This window comes from Athene cunicularia (assembly GCF_003259725.1).
Source record: "Athene cunicularia isolate RWA chromosome 12 unlocalized genomic scaffold, athCun1 chr12_part1, whole genome shotgun sequence".
In the NCBI taxonomy this organism is placed as follows: Eukaryota; Metazoa; Chordata; class Aves; order Strigiformes; family Strigidae; genus Athene; species Athene cunicularia.
In genome coordinates, this window is record NW_020799116.1 from 5986170 (window position 1) to 6013514 (window position 27345).

Genomic DNA, 27345 nt, shown 5'->3' on the forward strand with positions numbered 1-27345 from the left:
AGACCCTTTGCTGCTCCCTGCATCCCTGCATGGAGCTGCAGAGCCATCAATGCCAACAGCTTCCAGCAAAGGGGATACAGCAATGTTGTCCTAACCCAAACCTGAATTCGCATCGGCAATAACAGAGATTGCAGCTTAGCCAGCTACTATTCTAATTACTTTATGCTAAGCTTCCAATTCTTCACTGTCAGGTCAAAAGGCGCTCAAAGACTATGATACCAGCATTTCAGCCTATTCAAGAGGCTGGGAACACACATCACTTTGCAGGCACTGAGAGCTACACAACCACTGCATTAGCAGCCAGAACTCTTGATACCCAAGAACAATAAGTACTCAACAAAGCAGATTATTTTTAAAATTATAATACTTTTTAGGGAAAAAAAAAACCAAACCAAAAACCCCCAAAAAGCCCAACCCCAAAACACAAACTAAGTCCAAAACCCCACCCATCCATTTTCCACAAGTCAAAGTCAAATGATTACTGTCCCAGTGCAGTGAAGCTCCAGTGACTCACCCGACTGAACCAGGACAGGGTGCTGTGAGATACAATTGTTTTACCTTATTCTGTGCCCATTTCCTAACTCGGAAAGAATGAGAAGCCCACAACAAGTTAATTCAGCATTATGCATAAATTGTATCAGGATACAGTTGGATCTAACGTTAAACTCAAAGTTTCACAGAGATTATTGCGAGGAGCAGATCTGCTCCAGGACAAGTGGTTTCAGCATTGGGTTTTAAGTGAAGATGGGTAATACTCTCTGTGAATGTCTCCCTTGTTCTGGAGAACACAGGGAGATTTCCTCTCAGCATTGGAGAGCTTGTATGGAGATCTGCGTTCATACCATGGGGCATTCAGAGGAGAAAAAACACTCTCTGTATCCTGGTGACAGTCTCTGCATGTTTTCTAAAGCATTATTTTAATAAAAAGGTCAGGTCTATCACATGGCGTACAATTCTGCAGTGTTTAAATACATGTTCTTAAATAAGCAAGGAAATAAAAGTGTCACCTCCTCTTAGTCCTCTTTGAACATACATTATAACGACAAGGCATCTCACCAGTCTGCTGTTATGAAATTATCATTTACATACAGAATCTGTTTATTCATTTAATCATCCCTTTTAAAACCTGGATTTGACCAGCCAGATAAAAAACACTCGTTTACTGTATAAAATCCCAGTGGAATTTTGCCTGAGGACTGAGGATTGGACTCTTCAGACTCTCTGCTTTAATTTGTATTTTATAGTACTAATTTCACTGAAACTTGAGTGAAGCTAAGCCAATCAGATGCTTGCAAGAAATTAGTTATCCAAACTTCATAATCCAGACACTTTTAACTGTGCTTGTTTAATTATCGAGAATGACAGTTTCTGTTGGAGAACAAAGCAAGCAAAAGAAAAGCAAGTCAAAAGATGGAACATTGCAGTACCATTTCAGAAAATTTAGTAAAAGTTACCAAAACTTAGTATATGATCTTAATTTAGCAAAAGACTCAAGAAATCATTATACAAATTCATTTATGATTACATTCTACTTGTCTTTAATTTTCACCGTTCAACATTAACATTAAACATCGTAAATGTATGCAATATTTATATAAAATTAAATAACAATATTGGAAAAATAAATACACTTTTACATAAATACATAAATCCATACTGCTGAAAAGTTTCAGCTAATACTATACTCTTGTTTCAAAAGTGACCAAAAAAATATGGTAGTGACACTCCATCCCAACAGATGAAGTATGTACAGCTACAGAATGATGTTTGCAACTGATGACAGAGCTAAAGCAAATCCAGGTGATACCACACTAAAGAAAAAAATAATTTGGACGTTACTACTACAGTAGTAGCACGAGGTAGACATACACGTGGAGTATTTTGCAGGAGGGACATGAAGCCCTGTTGACCCCATAGATACAGTTCAGTCTTCAGACAGCTCTGGGGTCTCCTACATCAGAGCCAAAGGACACCTCGGGAATGAGACTGAAAAATCAAGTCACTTCGTGGCAACGCCTGGGGCTCAGCTCTGCAGCCCCTTCACCTGCGGAGGCCAGGGGGCTGCGAGCCCCGCGGGCAGCCGGGAGGAGATGCCACGGGCAGGATAGGTTGCCCCTGCCCTCTGCCTGCTTGCCTGACACCCATCCGCTCCCAGAAGACTGAGCAAGGACAACCCACCAAGGCTAATACGACTTAGTAGAGCAAAGGAAAGTTTTCCTGGGTGAAAAAAAATCCAACCCAACAAACCAAACACCCAAACCCAAAATACAGGGCTGCACCCTTCATTTCCAACACAGAGGAGCAGACGCAGCCCTGGAGCCTGCTCCTGGATAGCTGTGAAGAGGCTGAATGCTGAGTGACACCACAATGCAACACAACTCTGTCCACACCTTTGGTTCTTGCAAATGGTCCAGCACAGGTAACAAAGGTTGGCAGCAACTCCCAGCTGGTAATTCTGCAGGGAAGCCACCGCACGCGTTGCTAGCTCTGCTTAGCTCTCCTCGCTCATTTTTAGCACCAACTATATCAGCGTACAAGTGATACATTAGCACCTCAAATGAAATATTTCATATCACTGTCCCTGGTACTGGTGAAGCACCGTATAAAAACCAGTTCAGCAGTTTTATGGCTACTGCATAACTCACTGAGGTATGATAAAAATATCGAGGAGCATTACTGAAGGCATCCGCGTTACTGAAAGCACCCGCAGAAGTGAGTGTGGTTACGTTTTAGCAAGACGACTTTTCAAACTGTGATGGTTAAGGAAGTCCAATACACTACAAACAGGCCTCTTTTTCTCTTTTCCTATAAAGTGCTTTTGAGTCAGATTTTTTTTTTCTTTTTTTTTTTTTTAAATCTTCTTCAAATGCTTTTATAACAAAATACACAATAAAGGTCGACATTTATTTGAAGGCCACTCCATAACCGGCAGGTCCGTGGTTTCCAGTGTGCCAGAAGAGCCCCAGGCAGCACAGGCTTTGGCACACGGGGGCTCAGCGCCCAGCAGAAGGTGCTGCTCTGGGCAGGGAGAATTTCAAAGCTGTGGGACCCAAAATAGTGCCCCAGCCCTGCCGTTGAGGGTTGCTGTGCCCTCACAAGAGCACCTCTGTAGCAGACTCCTCCAGCAGCAAAGGGGTAGTGTAAGACACCTCTGCTTCAAACACTATTTTGTTATTAGAAAACTCCCAGGGGTTTAAGCCTTCCACCACTTTGCTGATCCCTGGCTGACTTAAGGATATCTAGAGCAGCAGCTGGAGATCAGGCCAGACAGGAACTCTCCAGAACCAGAGAGATGCACGAGGATAGCTGACAGGTGCCTTTGCACAGTACATCACACTATTAGATACACACACAGGAACAGAAATAGAGCACGGGTGTGAATGCACACGTTTCTGTATAGCTGTGTGTGGGGACAGGTAGGGGCACACACACACATCTATACGCACTTGTACGTGCTCAGGAGTTGATGCAATTTAGGAGACATTTTCCTCTGTCATCTTGCTTTTGGCAGAGAACACGCGACTGTCAAACCAGGAGGTGCACAGTGCAGTATTACCATTAAATATCAGAACAATTTAACTTCAATGGAAATGTGCTGCTTAAATCCATATGCAAAGAACTCAGAACCAAGACTCATAATGCACAGCGCTCGCAGAGTGTAATAAAATGGACAAAGGTGGCTACTTAGCAGAAAGTGCCTTTTAAATTAAAGGACTTGAGCTCCCCTAATTGAAAGCCCTTCCTGAACAGGTGTTATTCTGAATATATTGTCAATAATCCTCTTTAAGTGCAGTTTTAAGACATGAAGCATTAGCACCTTGGTTTGAAGCAAATTAAATCTGTTGTTACGGGATATCCACAAAAGGGTTCACAAAGAGAAAGAGTTTATGGTCGTACCGAGCTCCAAGGACCAGCGCTCCAGGCAGCATCTCTAGGACAGTCCTGCACATTGCACTGCTCTCTGTCCGGTGGCTTGTCAAGGATTTCACAGCTCAGATCCGTAAACCTTTCTCCATTAGGGCGCTGGCACACCACCAGCCGTGTTCTTGTCCCTGCTCCGCATGGCTTCGTGCACTGGAAGTCAGCAGAGGACAGAGCAATCACCGCCTGGGCAGCAAAAATACTGCTGACCAGTCGCTCGAAGCACTAGCACCTCCTGAGACCCGACGGTTGTTTCTGTTCCCAACCAAACCACGCTGGCCAAATCCCCCCCAAATGTTGCATGAGCCTCAGACGGGGCATCAGCTGCTCTCTTCCCAAAGCTGTTTGTGCTGCTCCACAATGATACTGCCAGACCCAATGTGATGCTGGAGGTTAATGTCTCTAACTGTTCATCTCAGATGAATTTTCAGAAGGGAGCAGTGTTTTTATCAAAGAAAAAGGCTTTCAGTTAAACTAGACTTCTCTTAAGACAAAAAAAAAAAATCAATCTTCATTTTTGTAGAATTTGCTTTTGCCTGGGAATAAAATTTTCCCATGACAAATGCAAAGGAAAACACCACCGAGCAGTTGCTACGGTTCACTCATTTATCAGAGGCTGCTTTTCATGCTCCAATCTCTCTAATAAATGTCACCACAATATCCCCCTCTTTTCCCATTTTTCAGCCACCCACTAATGAAAGCTTTCCCCTGTGCAGGGAGCCCAGGATGAATGGCACACTCACCTCTCCCCAGTTGCCATAAGCCCACTGAGGACAGGGGCCAGATTCGCACGATCTCTGCTCCATGGGCTTGCTTTTCTCATCGCAGTTATTTGCGGTGTATCCGTTTTCATCCTGGCACACCACGACCCGCCGCTGGAACCCCCCCGCACACGTGCTAGAGCACTGGAAGACACAATTGCCCATGGCTTCGTTGAGTCCAGGAATAATTTTGCATTCCCAGCTCCTTCCCAATGCCTTGCACCGTGGGAATGCACGGCTAGAAATTTAATACAGCTAACAGGCATTATTAACTTCAAAATCCAGCTATTACTAATAGTAGTGCAATGATTTAGGTGCTGACTAAGCAAAGAAAATAAACACAAGCCCAGGTTTAAGCAGGTGAGTAATCCCCACTGCCTTTAATGCAGTGTTTGACATCCCATTTATACTTAATTCCCTTTAGGGAATTCTGTGATAAAGCGTTGCAAACTGGCTGGGGGGAGAGGAACTGGCATTAAGGCTCTGCTGTGCTTTGGCAACAGCTCTGCACAGCTGTAGATGTCCCAGGAGATGGCCAAGAAGCAGAGGCTGGCCTTTGCCTCATGAAAAATGATGCTGTCAGCTTTCTGCCTAGAGAGCCTTGGAGATAGGTGTGAGAGGCTGAGAAGTGATGCCTGCACCCTGCTGCAACGCTTGCTCGGGTGGGCAGAGAGCGGACAGCAGGGAGGAGGGTCCCTCTTTTTCCTGTGTGGTGACTTTAAGAAAAGCCTGGACTAGCCCAGAAAAAAACAAACAAAACCAAACCAACCCGAACAAACCCACAAACCAAACAACAAAAAAACAGCAATAAGAAAATCCAGGCACTTACAGCACCCCAGGGGCCAATCCTCCACTGATTGCCTCCGGGTATATGTGCACGGTTTCGGTTGGGGCTGCCTCCAGGGTGCAGTTTCAGGCGATGATCCGGATAGAGGAAAGGGTGGATGGGCCTGCCGTAGTCATGGCTGTTTGGATGACAAGGAGACATGGAGCAGTCTTGCTCGGTGGCGGGAAGGTCATCTGGATCACACTCACTCCTATCCACCAGCTGGTCACTGTAATTGATGCAGATCACTTGTCGCGTTGCCTTACCTTGACCACAAGTCACCGAGCACTGCATTACAGTGGGAAAAGGAGACACAGTCACATTTCCAGCTTTGAAAAATCAGACAGACAGGTATTTCTAATAATGAACAGCAGAAAACCTTAATGTCCCCACTTATAAAAAAGCGAGCGTGACAGATAAATGAAACACGTTTCCAGCAACGAGGTCTATAAGGCTCCACTGCAAAAGACAGCACGATGCTTACAGAGCTCCACTCCAAGGCCTTCCACTGCCCACATGGTGTCACGGTGCACATTTCTGTGGCTGATGGCTTCGGGAGGTGGAAACAAGCTGACTCGTCGGCCACTGAGCCCTGGTCATCCCGACAGCTGACGTATCTCATCCGGGTACCCTTCCCACATGTGGCAGAGCACTAGGGAAAAGCAACAAGCACTTCGTTAGAAACCTTCCTCATCTATATTACAAGGGCTTTGGAACGAAAAGTTGGTCAAATGCACTTACAAATATCACATTATCTACTGTAAAATAACCCTGAAAGTATTACAACACATGCTTACCGGTGTCCAGGATCCAAATCTCCACTGCGTCCTGTGAGTGCCTGATATGGATCTTTTGGCTTCGGGACTATTTGGATGGGGAGGACATGCTGCTATTTCGCAGTCCTGTACATGAAATACATGAGGGAAAAGAGAGAAATAAAGAATTTGCAGATGTTTCAGCTAAACCACCTCCTCTTCGATGTAATTATGAGCAACACACCATGTCTTGAAAATCTGTGAGCTGCATGCTTGTGCGTTGACAGGCTTTCTCCCTGCGTCCTCTTGGTGAATCAGCAAAGCTCGGTATCAATACCCCGAGGCTTTCATATGCAGAACCCTCGGTGGGTTTTTGACTTACTAGGAACTCTACAATAGGGATCCCCATAACCACGTGCCATCTCCATGCATTAAAACCAGATGGTTTTGAGGCGAAAGATGAAAGTTCATTAAAAGAGTTCTGGTATGAACACACATCTGCAAAACAGCAACTTTATCTCCCTTCAAAGCTCCCTTCCTTCAGTGCAAGACATGTAGCCCACTTCATAAAGGTTACGCTGCTGAGCTGATTGCAGCCCTTTGATTCCCTGCAGCCCACCAGACCACCTATATCCACGTGCTGATCTTCACCACACACTAAGCATGGCAAGGTTGTGGGGACAGGCATGTCACTGTGCTCAGCCTTGGTACGGTGCTTAACGGGAGGGCTCTGGTCCTGTCTGGACCTCCTGGGAGGTCTGGTGACAGAAATGATGAATAGCCATAACTTTACTCCATGAGCCTACGAGTAGTCGTTGCCAAAAAGGAAATTAATACTGATCATCACTGTGTGGGAGAGAGTGGCTCTTGACAAATGGCATCAATGATTTCCGCAATTGCAACGATTTTACTTACACTGGAGATGTGCATGTCAAACGACGGCTGATGACACCGGGTTTGTTACCCCTTGACTCTAGTGCATTTGGTTTCCATACATGGGAAAAACAGCCCTTTCCTAAATGTTGTGGCCTTAGTTAAACTCTGTGAAGTCATGCAAGACTAAAGCTGGGCAGGGCATCAGCACTACGACTCTCCTAGATGACAGATAGATGGTAATGTTCTGTTTTATTCAACTCCTTCAGACACCCTGGACACATCCTCTGCTTGAAATGGGAATTTACACGGATGCTTCCAAGTACCAGCAAACATAGCATGGAAAGCCTCTTCAGCAAATTTGCAAAGGATGTGCAACATTTCTCAATTTATCCGGCCAGGGCAGATGCTTCTGGAATTGTAGCTGGCACGTACACTATAGTGTCAGCAGACAAGAAATGAAGGCCTCCAGCCATCACTTGCACCACAAAGCAACAGTCCTGCAGCCAAGTGAACCCAGACTGCAGCCAGGCATCCTGGACCCCACGCAAGCCAAAGGAGGTGTCTGCTGTGTTGAGATCCCAGCCTCCGAGGCTAGTAACTACTGTCCCATCGTATTCTTCCGCTCTCTGATTGTCTTCCCATATTCATCTACTGTTGCTTCTTCGGCTCCTGAGCTCTGAGAGACGAGCTTTATCTCTGAATCTGGACAGCCACTCACACATCTCATCCTATGACTAATAAGCCTTTTTTGTCAATCTGGTGCTTCAGAGTGTCAGGTTAACCACATGGAGAGGGTCCGGATGGGAACTCCCTGTATCCAGCTTCTCTGTCCCATTTCTACCAAAACAGGGTGCTGTGCTGCACCTTTCCAACTGTCATACAGCAGACCAAGATACTGCTCTGCATGGGCTGGCACTCAGGGCCAGCCTTTGCTGCAGCAAGCCATCCCCTGAAGCTGCAGCCTGGATGCTTCCATACATAGGCTGGCAAAAGATGGAGACGGGACGGCAGGATTTACCTGGGTGTCTGTCGGCCTGGTTGCAGCATTACACTCATTGTCATCCACCACTGACACGTAGGTGCCCACGACGCATTTGACTGCTCTCATTTGGTAGCCTTGGCCACAAGTCATCGTGCACTGGGAGAGGACAGACAGGAGAAAGAAGTGCTGGGTCTGAGTAGCTGCTTTGGTTAGAAAGTATTAATCAGCCCAGCCTGTGTTTAGGCACGCAGCATGAGCAGCAAAAATAAAACCCAGCTTCCCTTCTGGTTTCTCTCCACTTCACGCATTTCAACTTTAAATTAGGTCAAAGTTTTAACTCACTACCTCCACCAGAGCCTCACATGCTTCACTCGCTTCCTCAGGAATGAAGGTGCAAGCAATTAAATGATTTACTTTGCTACACACAGTAAATCACAGTCTGGTAGAACCTTCATCATATCCTTCTTTAAAACTGGTTGTTCAGCCCCACGGTACCACAATGAATAATTTTGCTGATGGGAAATAAGTCTGACTGGTGCCACTGGTCTGGCTTTGTTGCTGGTTTTTTTGTTTTTTTTTTTTTAAGTCAAGAGCTAACAGCTTTGTGGAAAAGGAGATGCCAGAACACTCTGGGAGAAATGAGCAACTTGTATTTTAACAGAAAAAAGCCCTCACCAGCCCAGAAACTGGAAAACATTAAAAGCAACAAAAGCTATTCAATGTGAGCGGCTTTTCTGTGAAAATTAGGCCATGTGTTTATGTGCCTAAATATGGATTTAGGAGCGTAACCTTGGAAACCCTTTTTTTGAAAATCATGGCCAATTTACTATGACAGAGATTAAATTTAACACAAAGGGCAGGTACTGTTATTGCTGCCCATCCGCTGAACCCAAGCGAACAGAGGGCTGCTTTGGTGTGCAAATCAATTAACACCGTTATGCCACCGCATTTGGATGAAAGGGTAGCGCCCAGCCCTGGCCACCAGCACCCAGGTCCCACCGACCGGGAGCCGTGTGGCTGCTCTAACGGTACCTGGCCCCACGGCCCCACTTGCCACGAAGCACACTCCTGCTGCTGGCACATCTGCACCGACTCCGGCTTCGTTTCAGGATCACAAAACCTGTCGTTTAACCGATCTTCTCCAAACTGGCACCAGGTCTGGCGGTGTTTGTGCCCTTTTCCACAGGTGACCAAGCACTGCGAGGAGTAAAGTGCAAGCTCAGGTGGTGCTGGGGATGCGCCACCAGCTCAGCACCTGCCTCGACACTGAAAAATAAACCTAGAGATCTGATGCAACCACAGCTTAAAACACAGAGATGAGAGACGGCTCTTTAGCTAATGACCACGTGTACTGGAAAACATGGGAGTGTTTTGCAATGAGACAGGACTGCTCTCAGGAGCTGGTCCAGAGCAGAAGCTGGAGCACACAGAGCACAGCCGGGCTGGGACCCTTCAGCACGGGCAAAGTGAAACCACGAGGACCTCCAGCAGCTCTGAGATATGGGGCAAAGCCACAGCACTGTCTGACTGGCCTTCAGCTCTGCCCAACTTGTAAAAAACTGCACAAAGTGTAAAATACTTTCTTGGCTCTGAGTGTGTGCAGTAAGGGTCTCAGCTCCCACAGGCTGCGAGCGCCTCTTCCACTGGACTGACATGGCTTGGGCTGCCAGCAGCTCCACCCAGCAGACAGATATTTTGCAGAGAACAATCCCCGTTCCCTCTAAATTGCTTTCATCATTGCCTAAAAGAATGTGATTCACAGATACAAGAGATACTTGATCACAAAGGTGACAAGCAGCCTTTGAAGACTGTTGTCCAGCATCCCCAGTCCTGCTGCAGGGAAATGTCTATCAAGATAGAGTTTTGTTGCACTGCAAAGGACACCAGCAGCAGTGGAAGAGGCAATGGTAATAAACAGCAGGGAGAGGGCTGAGTGAGATATTAGCAGGGTGAAATCTTGCCCTCCAGCAACAGCCAGAGCTGTCAGGGCTTGTGAGGACAATCTCAAGGGAAGATGAGGGCAGAAGGTTTTTTTCTTCCCAAAGGTGCAGAGGATCCATGGAAAAACTGGGGAGAAATTACTGCATGATTGGAGAGGAATTAACCCCCTGTGGCTTTGCAGAGAGGGAAACAGCCACTTGACCAGTGGTGACAAGGCCAGTGACTTTGCTGCCTGTCTTAAGCCACCCCATGCACAGACTTGGGAACACCTTCTGCAGGAGGCACAAACAAAACACGAAGAATGAGCAGGGACAGAGATTATCTCTTTGCAGACACCAGCCCCTCAGGGTGGAGGACCAGCAGGATAAGCCCACCTTGGTGACCAGCACCTACCTCGGACCAGTCGCCAGTTTTCCACTGGGGGCATAAGAAGTCGCTGCATCGCTGCACGGTCAGCTTCTCCTGCTGACTGCACTTGCTGTCGTCCAGGACATCGTTGTAGGTGTTCACACACATGGCTCGTCGCCGCCGCGTGCCCCCGCCGCAGCTCTTGGAGCACTGGGAAAGAGAGACATCGAGTAAATACTTTCTGCCACTCTATTACAAGCTGAGAGCCCATTTATTGCCTTTTCCCTCTTCGCAGTCAGGACTGTGAAGAGACTGCAGAAAACCTCTGGAAGAACAATTTGTACTTTATGTAACAGGCTGTTACTTTATATATTCCTTTAAAAAGCCAGTCTTGCTAAGCTTAATCAAATCTCACGGCAATGAGTTTCAGAAATTCATTTCAGGTTATAACCCCATTATTACTTTTACAAGTGTTGCCTTTCAGTTCTCCCAAATGGCTGTTGCTCATTCTCAGTTTAGGAGACATCAATTCCCTCCAACCAGCCAGCCCGCCTTCACTGTGCCTTCCCCAGAAAGCCTCAAGCTCATCATTCTCTTGGTGTCAGGCCTGCATTCAGGATTTTTCTTGGAAAAGCTAAAAAGTGTAAAGGAAACAAATTTCAGAAGTCCTCTGCTGATGGTAACATGTCCTCTCCAACTCCTGGCAGCGGTGCTGGCTTTGATGGCAGAAGACAGCCAGCAGGGCTTAGCATAACCAAGACAGACCTTGGGATGCTTAAAAGCATAAATTAATTTCAGTGGAAAATAAGGAGTACCAGGCTGATTTGGACTACAACGTCCTCCAGAAAAATCAATGGAAGCAGAATCACTGTGGCCAACTGTTATATAAATGCTGTTTGCAAACATAACATCCCTGGGCAAGGAGGAGACAACGTTCATCGTACCACCGAGCATTCCTTACCTCGGTCCAGGCCGAGTACCGCCACCCTCCCACGTTACAGTCTCCAGTGCACTTCTCCCTCGTGTTGGGCTTGGGCTGGCTGCTGCAGAAGCGGTCATCAACCTTCTCTATCTTCCCCTCCAGCCTGCTGTACTTGGAGCAGTAGATCTCCAGGGTGCGGTACCCCAGCCCGCACTGGGCCGTGCACTCGCTCTTCCTCGCGATGTGCCACCTGAGCCGAGGAGAGCAAACATCAGCTGTGAGGCTCTGGGGCTCTGCAGGTAACATGCTCAAGGGTGTTTGACATAAATAAGGAATATATGCTCCTGAACTGGAAGTTTGGGCTCTTTGTAATACTTCCCAAGGCTTTGTGGCTTCCAAAAATCTGAGACAATAACCCTGGCATTGCTTCTTGCAGGGAAGGAACTGTCACCGGGTCCCTCTGACGGGCAGCAAAGCCACACTGCGACCCTGCGGGGCCACGCAGGGCGATGGGGGGAGTCCGTGGCCAAGCAAGGAGCAGGGCTTTGAAGGCTTTCTGGCCCACGTTCTCCTGCAGGAGTGCCACGTCATCCTCTAAAAACTAAAAGCTGAAAAATACAGCATCAGAAAACGATCTGCACAGGCTTGAAAGGCGCTGCACAAGGCAGGATGCTTGCAAAAGGGTTTCAGCTCTCCACAGCACGAGCAAATTACTTGCTCCAAGACCCATGAGCCCCAGAGGTGTCATCAGGGATTAGAGGTGCTCCCTCACAACAGAGAGATTCCCACCATGCTCCCTCCTTCCTAGGATGGGCAGCAGGGGCGGGTGCTGGTGACCCTCAAGGACTCAGGTGGGGATACACCCGTGCTTCACATCAGCCCCAGCTGTGGCAAGAGATGCTGGCCATGGGGCCTGAAGCAGGGAGATGTCGGAGACCCTGGTGTCCACAGGAGCTGATTACCCCCCAACCTTGCAGGATGGCTCCCGGGGAAGGAGGCAGCGGCATCCTCTTGGGGACCCCCAGGCTGTTGCAAGTGCTTGTGCGGGGACTGTAGAGCCCCACTCCTAAGCTGAGAGAGCAGACTTGAGCAGCTAGAAGAAGAATAAGATCAAGGGGATTTGGAGTCAATAGCTCCTGAATGGCGGGAGCCCTCACATCCCTGCCTGCTTTTTAAACTCCTGCATTTGCCCTTCTCAAGTTTCCAACCTGTTGCAATGGCAACAGCTGTTACCGCGACAACCCGACCTATAGCTCCGGGTTTAACACAGCCAGAGAAACCCCTCGGGAAGCACTGCCATCTGAATTGCTTCACCAGAAGCCCTTGAACGCTACCATATTTAAGCTCCAGAAAGGAAAACAGATTGCTTTTTAAAGGAAAATGGGTTGTGACGATTTAGGCCATGCTCCATCAATCCCGGCTTGCCAGGAGTTGTCTGGGGACAACCCCAAACCAGTTCTACACTTAAGCCTATTCTTTGCTTTAGGCAGACGACGATAAATCCAAGTCTTAGTTACTCTTTTAGTTACTCTTGAAGCATATGTTTTTTCCTCTTTGCAGGCTGTTTGTAGGATGGTGTTGAGCATTTCTGATCCAGACAGATACAAATTCCAGGCACTGTGTTGCACAGGCAAATTTTTCAACATCAGGTGATTTTTTTTTTTTTATATAGTTAGCACTAATTTAATCCAACAAGAGAAATGCGAAAATGTAGAAAAGTGCCTCTCAAAACACAGCTGGTGGATTTCAATCCCTCTTGGTTGACAAAGAGGCAAATGCTAATCCTTTTCTTTTTTAAAATCTAACACAGGCTGGTGAGAAAATGAATTATGGTGAGAGGTGAAAGGAAAAAAGGAGTAAACAATAAATAGACGTTGTAATGTATACACACGGCTGAGTAGAGTGCACCTTAATTCACATTCTGTGCTACAAGGCTCAGCGATGGGGTCAGGCTGGGGAATTCGATCACATCGCTGGTCCGACACCGTGAGCTGATCCGACTCTCTCGTACACACGGGTTTCCTTTTTCGTTCTCCTACACAGTAAAAAAGTCGCATTGTTTGAGTCACACAGGAAATAAATCAAATCAGTTGCTTCTCTTACTCCTTTTACAGTAGCATTTAAGAGATGTTTAATTATGCTTTTAAATCTCTTTCAGAAACAGGGAGGGGGTTACGACTCTCTAAGAGCAGAAGGGGTTTAATGCAGATGAGATGGACACAGGCGGAGAGCTGCAGCACACCCGCAAGGATGAGCTCTGGGTGTTTAGCAGGGCCGGCACTGACAGGTGTCAGACCCAAAACCAGACACCGATGCCTTCTGCAGCCTTATGAAATGCCACGTAACCTTCTCTGTGCATGAGCTTCCTCACCTGCGAACCAGGTCACAAGGCTTACCTGGCTCAGGGGGCTCTACACGTGCCTCACTCGAGAAGCAGCAGAGCAGTGCTACACTTTGTACAACATTTTCTATCACTACAGCCCAGGGAAACAGTCAAGTCCATAAGGGAGACTCTCACAGAAATCAGAGAGGGATTTGACAGCACTGCCCAGTTCCCAGACAAATCCAGGACAAAACTAAGCCTTCCCAAGCACCCACCTTGGCAGAGCTTACTGCAGGGCTGCCACGGGCCGTATGCATTCCAGTAAAACTGCTGAGGCTTGTCCTCAATAGGGATATTAAATGTGTAACGAACATCAGGATTGTACAAATTACCCACTGATAAAACCTAAGAGGAAAAAAAGATGAAGCAGAGTAAACCAACAGGCGTCACTGCCCACTGTTTTCAGTCCAATAATGCTGGGCAGACTTTTCCATACGCACAACATATACTTCACCTGAAGCGTTATTTCTTGCTCAATCCGATCTGTAGAATTAATCCTTTCAATAGTATTATCCGATCCGCTGTATTCGATCACAGCATTCCCAACTTTGATTTCCCTTTTAAACATACTGACGACAAAGTCTCCATTTAATATAAAGTCTCCTTGACTGTTAGATAAGGCTGCATAGGTGCAAAAAACAAGAACTAAAGACGCAGAATTAACTCATACGTACATAATAACGTGGGTCATGCGCTCTCGGTGCTCCTTTTCATTGAGGTGGGAGGAAAAGCCCACTGGCACTCTCAAACAGAATGTGTGTAAAGAGAGCAGCAGAACTCTTACAGACATTGTGCCCTCTCCCTTTTCGACTGGAGAGCCTCATTAAAATGAAAGCTGAATGCCTGAAGTTGTTGCTAAATAGTTCAACCCCTAACCCAGGGCAGAGGGATACCCAAAAGGCACGTCAGGCCGGCTGCTGTACACAGCACACACAGCCTGTACCTCCACGTATACTGCAGAAATAATCCTGCTCAAATCTTTATGTTAGTCGTGCAGAGAGGGTGGTGTCCCTGTTGTTTCCAGGTGTGTCCTTAGGGTAAAGGTACCTACCCCAATTGCCCAATCATCATTTTCTGGTAGGTAATTACAGGGAGTTTGGTCAGCATCTCCCCCTGCTCTCTTCGTCTCCCTCCTCCCCCCGTACTTTTTATTATTCCAAATCTTAAGGTATGTGAAAGCACTGAAGGCTTAAAGCCTAAATGCTTTATAAAAGGAACAGTTTCCTGAAAACAGCAGTCTGCTGCACAACTTCACACTAATGCGATTATGTAGCTAATTTCCTAAGTTAGTTTCCCCACCATTTCACCCATCACAGCTACATTACTACAAAGCCTCTGTACTGAAAAATCTAAACTTAACACCAAAACACCAAAGGGAAGGTTTTTACACTGAACAAGGAGAGATAATGAAGCAAAACACTGCTCAGTAGCAAAGAGACATAGATGGAGAAAAACTCGCAAAGCAGACGCTATACTCAACCAAATTCCACATTTTGGAGGCTTTAATGTCATCACGCAGTAGCAAAACTCATTAAAGGATTTCTTCCCCTTTACTGTATCTCCTACAACAGTAGGTACATGTCTTGGACTTGATGACAACATCAAATTCCTCCTAAATTGTTAAGCAACTACAAGGTTCACAGTACTGAGGGCCCAAGATTTCACACTCAGTGAGCTGCAAAATAAGTGGACACATGCACACTTCTCATTTGCTTCTAGTCAGGCCTAATGTGAAGAGATGCTTTCCCAGCAATATTAAAGCAACATTAAAGAAGATTTGCCTTCATTGCTTCCCAAGAAGATTAAAGGCCCTCCAAGAAGAGCCGAGAAGTTCTTTGGGGCTCCTTCTGGCGTGAACCAGTTTGAATAGGCACAACATGGGGAGGATTGTTTTTCTAGAAAAGAGGAATAATGAAATGTCCCTCCCTCCCCAGGGACAGAAAACTATCACAGCTCAGTAAGGTTTTCTTGGTACTGACGTGCATCCGTGCTGCACCATCTCATTTCATTGCTGTAAATGTGCAGGAACGATGCCACACGGCTGTAAGTGAACGGCTGCATGCGTGCCGGGACAGACAGCCTGCGTGACTCCAGTCTGGGAATGAGGACCGGGAGGACCCGCTCAGCTTTTTGCCTGAATGAAGGGTCCAGCCACATGGATGTCATTTCAGAGCGACAGCCAAAGCTGTCAGCAGTGTCTCCCTTTGGTGCATGGTAGTCCTGTCTACTCATTTCTCAAGTGAGTTCCTTTACCCTAGATGGGCTAGGAACCACCAGCCCAGTCCCCTTTTTAACACACCCAGTTACAGCAAGCACTTGGCTCCATATTTTGCAAAAACCGCTCAACAATGCGGGCATTTTGGGAGATGAAATGAGATTAAGTGCCCTGCTCAGAGATGTAAATGCAGGACCCCGTGCTGCCGGAGCACAGCTGGCGGTGCCAGGCATGGGTGTGCAAAAGAGGAGGAACAGGGCTGGGAGATCTGTCACCTCCCTGGGACTGCGAAGGGCCACAGCCTGAGTCTCTGCTCTGTCAGCAGCCTGAACAGACACTGAAGGACCCAAAAGGGACTTAATGACAAAACCAGTCTTCAACTGGCAGGTGTAACAGCAGTTGTAATGTGCGTTCACGTTACCTGTGCTACTGAACCCAAAGAGAATGGGGTGAATTACTGATCAGCATGGTGGGAAAGAGACACATGGCCATGCTAAAAGCATATGTGCATGCAGCAGACTGGTCTGACACAGCACCACAAGCTTTTTTATCTGCCTCTAGAGACATACCCACAGATTAGAGAAAACAGGGGCTATGAATGTCCAAGAGCCAACGGCCAAGTTATCGTTAGGTTTAAATCAAACCGATGTCTTTGGTGCAGGGTATTTATTTACAGTTACGTATCACTGTCAGGCAGGGACAAGAAGGGCTCAGTAAGTGAAATCAGAGTTATTACTGTCAGAGGAATAGAAAATAACTTCTCTTTGAATTTGTTCACACTTCTTTCAGGGTATGGCATATTTACTCTCCAGCCAAGGCACGGTGACAGCGGAGACATGTCAAATTGCGATGAGGAGACTCCGGCAGAACTCAGAAGCCTGTTTGGTTCCCAGTTTTGTTCCCACTCACAACCCAGACATGATAGTCCTTCCCAGCCTCAGATACACTCTAAAGGGATATTTTTTATAATCTGTGACCGTCCCAAACTTTGCATCAGAGATGGCACAAACAAAAAAGAAGGAACAAGATAAGGCTGAATAAGACATACAAGATAAATCCTCTATAAGAAAACATCTCCCTTAAATGAATTCTTCATCCTCCCTAGCTGAGAGCAGTCAGTGGATATATCTCCACAATCAGACAGTAAAGCAGATTTCTGGACTGAAACAAGGACCGTAGCTCACCCAGGTAGTTGTCATCCTCTGGTTTCCCTGAGTAACTGTGCTGACGCACATCAATATTAGTTGCACCAGCTGGGATGCGGACCACAACGTTATAGCCTAGAAAAGATTTAACAGAAAGTCAAGGCTATTACACAGACATTTCATTTGCTTTTTATGGGGGGAAGGGAAATGAGCAAAATTACCTCACATTACACAAGCCAATACTTTTCATTTACGGATAGCATAAATAGTTATAAAATGGAATATGCTATAACTAGAAGGATTTTGCATTTTACATCAGTGTTTTTGTAGATTAAGTGTGGTAATGGCTTTTATAGACCCGCATTTTTCACTATAAAGTTTTTAGCTACAGATTCTTACCATAATGCACCGTGTTAAATGTGCCCGCAACAGTTTTGCATGAAGAATTATCCCCACCGCAAACACCACATTTATCTCTTCTTGCTTTTGAATTCAGCACATGATCGCATCCAGCTTGCTTTAAGAGAAAAATTGAAAAAAACTAGATTGAGCAAATACAGACTAGAACAGCATTTACAAACCTCCCAATTAAGGCACACAAAAGCTGTGTATGCAAAAGGCTGCCGCGAGACAAAACGTTTTGCTTCCCCACATTTTTCTGCCCATTTACAGTGTGGCCATCCCACACCATTTTCAAAAAAGAATCGAGAATCAGAACGGTTGTTTTGCACCAGGCAATGCCTTTTGCGAGAGAAAACTTCTTGCATAGAGGAAAGTGGGAAAAATAATTGTGAATGAAAATGTAAAGCGCTTCGGGCTCTGACTGGGAAGAACCAGGGCAGAGCACAGAAGGAAGCATCGCTTGGGTTCAGGCTCGGACCTCCACAGCCCTCGGTAATTTAGGGCAGATGTACAGACATCCTCCATGCGCGGATCTTCTGCAAACCTGAAGGTTGGCACAGTCAGAGCACATGGAGCTCCGTGAGCCCGCGGGTGCTGTCGGCAGCCCCTGAGGGAGGAGGGCTCACCAACAACCGGGCAGAGCAAGGTGCAGAAGTGCCACCTCACCACGCAAAACTGCAATCACCCTCGCTAAAGAGAAGGGAAAATACTCACCCGGCAAAGGCCCTGCACACAGATGTCATTTGTGTCAGGGCCGCAGGGCGTCCCATCGATGACACGATCCCGCAGCTGGTAATACGCCGTGTTTCCCGCCACTCGGCAGAACAACTTGCACCGATCCTTCATCAGGACTGGGGATGGGAGGGAGGAAAACCAGAAACACGTTATCCGAATGCCATCATCCCGACGTGGCGATGCAGGAGGCGGGATCTGCATCCCCCACCCCGCCACTTACTGCCGCTGTATTTGGGAACCCAGCGCACGTTCGTGGGCAGCCCGTTGATGTTAAAGTGCTTCCCATCGAAATCAGCACACTGCTCGTCCCGGAAATCCTTCTTTAGCTTCGAGCACGGGTCCGTGTTGCAGGATTTAAACTTCATGCGGCGACCCACACAGTATTTCCCACCGTTTTTAGGCCTGCAGAAACAAGAATGAGAAGCCGGCTGGGATCGGGCTGGAAACAAGACACAATGGCAGTTCTGCAACCTGTTCACCACAGTCAGTATTTGCAACACATTTTGACAGCTCTGCCTATGTCGATGCATGTCTTTAATATCCCAGGCTGACAAGCAGGAAAGATTATGCAGATGTCTAATAAAAAAGACCGTATATATGTGATGCTAAAAAGGGATGAAAAAGGGAATATTTGCTCTCTGATGAATGCAGTGATAGTGAGAGAAGTCAGAGAGGAAGAGCAACATTGTCCTCCACATCTGAGGATTTAATTTCACACTGAGAGATCCCATACGGGACCACCTTTCCAGAACCCTATGGGTCTTATGGATTTGGTGGCTGAGAGTTTGCATCAGATCTAGTGGACTGCAAATAACTCAATGTCACAGCAGAAAGGAGAAAGGGCTTCCCTGCACAGGCTGAAAGGTCAGGCAGCACTTAGCCCTTCAGGATTTCTGGCCAAAAATGGTAGAAATGGTAACGCTAGACACTTTTAAACAACTTTATCTCCATGTATTCCAGAAAGCACCAAAGACGGCCAATAAATACTTTACCCCTGTTTTATAGTAGGATGACTCCGGTATAAACTGGGGAGAGGATTTAATCCAAACCACATAAAAGCCAGTGGATAAGCCTAAGAGAAATTGTCATTTTGAATCTCCCAACTCCCAGATTCAGGGCTATAGTCATGAAACTATTTTTGTCCTCCAATGTGGATGGAACCTTTGCCAGATAACAGCTCACTTGAGGGACCAAAAAAGCCTCTCCCACTTCAGCCACTGTCAGCAGCGGAGCGGGAACGACTGCATGTGGATGGCATCGGAGGAGCCCAGCATAAGGCACTTTTCTGCCGAGGACTCACTTTTATCTATAGTAATGTTGTGGGGAAAGTACCCTTGGGATACAAGCTATCCTATTTACTGCCTGTTCAAAGGACATTTCTTCTAGGAACTTGGATAAGATTTCACATGCCCATCTACATGCAGTCTTCTATGTATATAATGAATTGTAATAATAAAATTAAAAAAAAAAAAAAAAGAGGATGCACCATGCTTTAAATATTCCTAAACACCCCCACCATCTCTGCTGCTGTCTCCTGAAACTTCACATGAAATCGTCAGGGCGTGGTGGAGGTTTTTGCAAGCTGCCACCAGTAACATGCATAATAAAAACTGCAGTATCGCTCAACCAGCTTTGCTCGTCCCTGGTGTTACAGAAGGAAGGATGTTGCAAGCTGGATGAAATGTTGCCAGGGTCAGCTTGAGCAAAGTTATAACTATCCAAAAAGGTAAACTTATACCAAGTAAGACCTGCACGCAAGGGAGATGAAGTTAACATGCATCTCGGGCATCAGCATGGGAAAGCTTCCACTGGCTGAGGTGACCCCAGCCTCTCCCTTTAACAGGCCACTTCAGATGAGTCAGTGGACGGCAAGAGCATCCTGAACGGCCAGAGTCACCGTGTCCTGATCGCGTTGTGCTGGGGCACATGTACAGAGGCAGAGAGTGGCCCTTGAAGCTCAGGACAACATCTGGGTTCAGGTCCAGCCTCTGCTGCAAAATAACCAGTAAATCTACATCATCTACCCAACCCCTGAATGAAACAAGTACCTGCACTTGGTAGGAAGTGCAGATCAGAAAAGAGACTCGCCATGTGCTGAAGCCCTGGCACCCACAGGTCCTGCCTCTCAGGGCTTTGCTTCAGGATCGGCCCTGCCTCGCCCCAGGAGCAGAAGCCCATTGGTGCCCAGGGCCGGTGGCAGAGCACATCTTCCCTTTGAGCCTCTTCCAGAAGGAAGGCAGTTTGCACACTTGGAGACTCTCCAAAACGCAAACCAACGAGTAATAAACAGGAACTCCCCAGCCCTTAGCATGGAGATGCCCACCATAAGCTCTCCACAGGGCATGCAGCCAGTGTCTCCTAACACAACAGAGACAGAAATCCCCTGCACAGGTACAAGGGTCTCTACACTCAGTCAGTGAGTCAAGTTCCTGCAGCTAAACACAGCCTTTTTAGTATCTCTACCAAAAAGTACCAATTTTTTTTAAGCATCTCTGCATTTTCTCCCACAATTTCTTCATATTCTCCACTCTTATATTTGAAAACTGTGACTGAAGTAGCAGAGTTGCTGTGAAATAATTGGGGAGACAGGCACAGAGCTTGCTTTTGCTGGATTACCTGCAAGGTGGGGAAGGGCAGGCAGGCTTCCCACCACCCCATCAGCACCACACTAGGGATGTTCACAGGTCTGGCAGAAGGAGTTGCCCCCTCCAGCAAGCCACCGGCAAGATGCAGAGCACTACCAGCTACACACATGGGATTTTCCCTGCCAGCATCCTCTCCTTGCTGAGATACACACTGTCATGGCGCAGACTCCTCAAGTCCTATCCTAAATGCCAAGGGGTATGATTTCTCTTTAGGTAGAGCCTGGAGCAATAGCTGGTAACATCAGCTCTACCTGCTCTGAGGGCAGCTCTCACTTGCCATGTGGAAACCAAACGTGTGTTACTTGCAAAGGTTTCTGGTGCTTAGGCAACTGCACAGCACCCAGTGCAGGTTCCTGTTTACAGACTGATTTTACACCAATTCCTAGTGCAGCAAGTCTAAACCCAGTTTCTACCAATTTAGTCTATTCTCCAGCTTGGTATGACAAACAACTTGAAATAATTTAAGTAATTACACTTGGGACCACTCCAGAGCTAACCCAGCACAGCAGCCCCTGCAGATGCATCTCAGACTCCTCCTGCCTCGCAGGCACAGCTTGGTGATTGCTGGGGGTTTCCCACCGCTGGAGCCCATCCTGCAGACTATTCCCATGCAGGCACATTATCTACCTCCAGCTCCAAAGGGACATCTCGAACATCTCACCTCAGAGCACATGGGGACACTTCTTAGCTGTGGCAGCAGCACACTCCAGACTTCAGTGAGTCCGAATTATTCATGGGGGAGTTAACAGGATTCATCATTTCCACTTCGAAAGCATTTATCCCACAGCAGGGCTGTTCTAGTTTGACAAAGGCTCTAAATTATGCAAACCTCTAACAGGGCATTTCTTTAAAAACATTACAACATTTTTATGGTAACCATGTTACTTCCAATATAAATCAATTTAATTAAAATGAGACTTTTAAATATTCAGTTAGTGAAGAAGAACATGCAGAAGCTTTTTTTTTTTTTTTTAAAGGGTATGCCTAACAAAATTTAAAGATCCCAAGCTACTGTATAGCGTCCTTTTCTCTAGACATGACCCATGAGACTGAGATAACATTGTACACACAGACACACCACAAACTGAAGGATGCTAAAACTTGCCATCATGTTGCAAACTGTCAGGCTTTGTAACTGTGACAGTAAATCTCCCCACAGCCAGTGTTTGGGGCTGAAGTACACTCACGCTTCTGACATTTCAAAATAGCCCCAAACCACCCTGACAGTTTTAGGGTGTTTTTAAATCAGTATTGCTTTTCACAGAGTTTGACTAAACAGAAAGAGCTGACCCTGAAAAATAAGTCAGCCTCATATAACATTGATTTTCAGTGTCACAAAGAAATACAGATACTTCCCGCTATGTAATATTTTTATGGATAATCATCAACAGTGTACCACAGAGATGGAAGGGAAAGCAGTGCATGCATATAAACCTCCTTGTTCTACTCTGATTTTCCTTCTCTCTGAATCATCTATTTGATCAGCTAACAGCTGGTGTGGACCTGCTTTCCATCTAGCATTGTTCCCCTTCCAAGCTCCTGCGCACATCCCGGCTTCGCTGCGTTTGTCCCAGCACACCAGAAAGTCTCAGGAAATGGCAGACAGGCCTGGGGAACAGTGGGGTCTTATCCCCAGTTCCATCCCAACAGGTCTGAAACATGCAATGCTTAATGCATCATCTCCAACTCCTAACACCGAACATTTTCACTTGCAGACCTTGAGGCACCACCCAACTCTCATCGGTCCAGGAGCACCAGGCACAGGCATCTCGCCGGGAAGTGCTGGTTTGGGGGTGCTCTGCATGTGCTCAGCCCCACGGGCAGCAGCTCTGCCTGGGGGCACTCCAGCTGCCACGATAAAAGGCCCCTGGAGAATTAACTGCAGGGCATGTCTGTTCATCCATCTGCACATCAGCCTATGTGCCTGCGCCCATGCAGTGACTGCAGAAAAATCTGTGAAACTCTAGCATGCACAGATCAATTTGAGATCTCCTTTGCAGCATCCTGGGAAGCCCTGGGACCCGTAATCGGTACGTGTGCTGCCAGTGGCCAGCACAGTTATCTACAGATGTGTTTACATGTCAAGCTCAGACAGCTTTCAGCACAGGTGGGTACTTTTGTGATGGAATGAAATGCAGACGTGATCCGACACACATCCAGAGATAACATTCCCCCATCCAGAGAGCCGACCCTGAAAACAGGGCTCCTGGTATTGACATCTTATGAAATATGCCTTTTCCCCATAATTCTGCAGCTATGCCTTGCTTTGAAAACCAGGGCTTGCACCACAGACCCCGTACGTGACGCGCTGCAGCCGTGAGCTTTGTACCAGCCAGCCTCGCATTTCCAAGTGGGCAATCCTGGTGGGAAGGGTCTGGTCTGGTTAGCTAATACATTCCTTCAGCGTATGTCAAAACACAGTCTGCTACCATTTCAGATGCTTACAGCTCTTCCTACAGCTCTGCAAGATACTCATCCACGTAGGTATCAGAGCACATTACAAACAGAGGCAGGAGCTGCAGCCTTATTTTCTGTACCACAGCGGGGGAGGTCATTTTCAATGCCAGATTTAACACAATATTTTATTGGCATGCAAGATTCCACCCCAGATCCTCGTGCACAGAAAGAAAATCCTCAAAAAGCAAAACCATCTTGAATATAAAAGACTTACTGAAAACTATTCCAGACCTTACTCAAGGTATATGGGTTGATTTTGGTCCCAGGAGAAACTGGTTTTGAAGTATTTTGAAAATTTGGAGCACCCAGCAGTGTCTCTTCACTCGCATCATCTCAACAGCCCCATGATAAACGGGGACACAGATGGTGGGAGCTCACGCTACGATGTCAAATTACAGGGACAAAACCTCAGAGTCGGTGTAAAGCTCTGTGGATGGTGCTAGGACAGATGATGAGTCACAGAGACTTTGTGAGGGGTTGGAGGAGAGGTCAGCGCCAGCTACGTGGCTCTTGAAAGGGGGCCCAGAAAATAACCACTATTAATGATAAGCTCAGGGGATTTCACAGGCAGCTTGGTGCTGAGCGTACTTAGGTGCTTTTGCAAATCCCAGCCGAAGAAATACACCACATGAAACACCAAGATACAAAACACAAGCTATAGGAGAAGATGGAATTTAAAATCCCTTGGTTAGCCGTTAGGATAAAGGAGATTTTCTATCACAAAAAGCTATCAGTCCAAACAGATGCCGCTCCAGAAGATGGGAACACATCTCACTGACAGCATCCAAAGGTTCAGCAGCATAGTTATTTTTGTGTGTGGAAAGAGATTTTATTTTTGTGTCTCCATGGCTACTGGAAGATCATATGGCGTATGCTGACTCAGCACAGTGAGACGAGAACTTTGCACTTGTGTGTTTTTCAGCATCACTTTAATTAGCCTGCTGGCATCCCATTCCCTTAGCCTCAACCCTTCTCTTCTCTTTTGACACTTGTCCAGCTGCGCTCAGCTAGCCTCTCCTGTCACTTCACCACTGGTGCCGCAGGTACAAGCTCTCCCTTCTCCCATTAGCAGTGATGAAACTGTCACTGGCACATCAGTAATGGCTATTTCCTTGGCAATAAGCCATCCAACACCAATGACGAGACAATGGAACGAGCCTACTCAATCTTTTTAAGACCCCTCAGTCCAAACAGCTCCGCAGACCCCTCTCCTCTCTGTGTCTCAGTCCAGAAAGCATCCTGCCCACCCCTTCTTACTCTCATGGACTGAAAGGAGGCAGTTAAACAGAAACCAGCACAGTTCACAATTTATGTAAACAGGTTGTTTTCGTACCAGTTGCTCAACCTATAACTAATATTTTGCAGGCCACAAATTTGTCTCCTCGAAGCCCATGGCAAAATTCCCTGCCATTTCAAAGGGTTCAGGATTTTGCATTCCAAGCTGACGGCAAACATTTCTGAGTGCCACTTTTTAATGGGGCACAGATTTCTGCTGAGGTTTGGCTAGTCTGCACCAGCTGACAAGTAACTGTATAAAAGATCAGCTGCAAAACCAGCCAGGAGCTGCAAAATCAGCCAAAGCACGAGCAAAATGGTAGAAAACTGTATAAAGGATCTGGCCTGCAGGAACAGCTGCAAAAGCAGTCAAAGCAGGGGTAAAATGGTGAAAAATGAATAAAAACATACCCCCTTCCCTTCTTTGTCTTTTCTCATCTACAGCTCTGGAGGAATAAAACCACCTTTGGAAGTGGGACCCCAGCTGTGCTTTCCCAGGAAAACAGGAGGCAATAAACCCACACAGATATTAGCTTTTTCCTTCTCTCTCTCCATTGAAGAGATCCCTTTTTAGTGCCCTTTGCCCACAAACCAAACCTGTGACTGGCTCCTCCTGGGTTCCCGTGCTGCCTTATCTGTGCCAGGCAAAGCCACCGGTCCCTGGGGCACAGCCACCAGTCCCTGGGGCGCAGCCACCGGTCCCTGGGGCGCAGCCGAAGGGGATTTCGGCCCCTTGGGGCAATCCAGCTGCTTTTCCCCATTTCACACACTGGTGCTTCCCCTCCGTTCACTTACTCGGGCCTGTTGCACTCTCGTATCGCTGTCTTTATGCCGCCGCCGCAAGTTCTCGAGCAGGTCCCAAAAGGGCTCCATGTCCCCCACGCTCCATCTATCACGGGTGTCTCTCGCTCTTTGGGCACGCACATCCCAAACCGGCAGTGCTGCATGCGAAGGAAAGAGATGGGAAAGGTGGGTTTGCATTGCTTTTGCATTATGAGCCAACCAACAGCGACCAGCCTGGACGACAAAACTCAGGCTTACTTATTTCTCACCGACCGGCAAAATGCTGCACAGATTTTGCAATCTAATCGAACTTCTTTATTTTTTGTCTGTCAACCCCTTATTTTTTTTCCTCTCTGCACCCTTAAATGGAGAAGTGAAGGCAAGGTGCTGACTCCATGGGAGTGATTTACGGGAAGACAACTGAGGACAACAGCAACCACCTAATGTGCCCTGTTTACTGGTGCCAAACAGCACGGCAATGCTTGGGGCACTGGCTTTTCAAAAAGCTGCTTATCTGATTTCCTGGAGAGCAGCAGGAACTGTACCATGTCAGGGGAGGAGACAAGCGATGGGGAAAAACACCAAGGAAAACAAACCTCCCCACAGCTGGACAAAGTAGGAAAGGAAACTTCCAAATCCAAAGGGCAAATAAAATAGAAAAAATAATTCCTCAATCCAACTTTTTGTTTTTTTTTTTAAAAACTGAGCCATAACATGGGGCTTGCCAAGGCCTGGCCTACACTTTTGTTTTTCAGTTATAACTCTTGTTTTCTTTTGTTTGGAAAACTGGCTTAAATTATCTTGGCAAGTTCCCCATTTTTATGGTATAAACTGTGTCCCTTCAGGGTATGTTTGCTACTTCAACTACACAGACTACTGAAGAGGTGGGATCTAGGGGAGAGTCACCCTCTGGTCCCACCAGAGTGGATGGAAAAGCATCCCCAAGAGCTGCGAGAGCAGGGATTCCCTCTCACTTCACAGTGCTCGCTAAAGCAGATTTAAACACAGAGATGTGCTCACGAACTGGCAGATGCCTGAATCTTTGCAATTATAGGAAGCCCAAACATTGCTGATTGCTCACAGATTAGAAGATGTTACAGACTTAAAGAAGAAAACAAGTAGTGCATCATTAAAATATTCTCTTGCAATATGTCTCTGCACCAGATGCTGTTCAGGCAGGGGAACACCTGACAATTTTTATGGCAACAGGGTTGAATTCACTGATGTGCCACGTTTTTCCAGCTCTTTCACTAATAGCGGAACGAGGTTGTGTCAAGACACACCATGAGCTCAATCCCTTTTTTAGAAATCCTTATGAACCACCTTAGAGAAACCCATCTGGGAAAACAGAGCAAACCCAAGCTATCGTGCGGGTTGTATACCCAGCCCAGAGGACACTGGCTCTGCAGCAGGTTTAGCACCTTTGGCCCATGAAGGCTGACTTGCCGTGTTGTTATGCTGATGAAGAAAGCTGATCTCAGATGTGTTTGCCTATGGGCATGGTTTGCAGGATGGCTGAACAACTCATAGCTTGGGCCCTAGATGTTTGCTCAGAGATGAGCATTGTCTCTAGGCTGCAGCGTGCCCTGGATTGGCTTTCATCTGAAGATTCGATTTCCCAGGTAGAAACTGGCTGAAAAATATCTGCTGCAGTAAAGGACTGGAATAAAATAAGCTGAAATGCCTCTTTATTTGTCGTGGGACAAACCCTTATGACGCACAACTCCTCCTGGCATTTAGAGGGTTGAAAAACTGCAGAATGGGAAACGCTATGCCAGTCTTGTACGGGGACAAAGAGGTCTGACAGCTATCATCAATGTACAAAAATGCATGAGACCAATCCAACAGCGCTGTCCTGGTGGAGCACTTCTCGCAGCAGTGTTGATGCTCACAGCTAAATATATAACCACAGTCATGCTTGGCACCACTGACCCAGAGAAGATGACTGAATAGCTAACTAGTGAATGTACACA

The 27345-nt window shown here is 46.8% G+C and overlaps 1 protein-coding gene across 4 annotated transcripts in view; it reads right to left on the reverse strand.

Annotated features, from left to right (window-relative positions):
• The window catches only part of ADAMTS9 (ADAM metallopeptidase with thrombospondin type 1 motif 9), an 82033-nt gene that overhangs the window by 35010 nt on the left and 19678 nt on the right, over positions 1–27345 (reverse strand). For 2 of the 4 annotated variants that reach the window (XR_003399316.1, XM_026857563.1), the window contains 17 exons: positions 25385–25530; positions 18433–18614; positions 18192–18328; positions 17475–17592; positions 17115–17210; positions 14170–14336; positions 13931–14060; positions 13241–13367; positions 11372–11582; positions 10456–10620; positions 9154–9318; positions 8158–8277; positions 6306–6410; positions 5993–6160; positions 5512–5796; positions 4665–4826; positions 3898–4074 (listed from right to left, as the gene is read on the reverse strand). Coding sequence is in view for 3 of the 4 variants with exons in the window: in XM_026857563.1 (XP_026713364.1) it covers positions 3898–4074; positions 4665–4826; positions 5512–5796; positions 5993–6160; positions 6306–6410; positions 8158–8277; positions 9154–9318; positions 10456–10620; positions 11372–11582; positions 13241–13367; positions 13931–14060; positions 14170–14336; positions 17115–17210; positions 17475–17592; positions 18192–18328; positions 18433–18614; positions 25385–25530 (2661 nt within the window). In the remaining variant the exon portion in view is untranslated. Of the gene's footprint in view, positions 1–1652; positions 2456–3897; positions 4075–4664; positions 4827–5511; positions 5797–5992; positions 6161–6305; positions 6411–8157; positions 8278–9153; positions 9319–10455; positions 10621–11371; positions 11583–13240; positions 13368–13930; positions 14061–14169; positions 14337–17114; positions 17211–17474; positions 17593–18191; positions 18329–18432; positions 18615–25384; positions 25531–27345 lie in introns of those variants that run through there. The other 2 variants (XM_026857565.1, XM_026857564.1) reach the window with 2 other exon arrangements.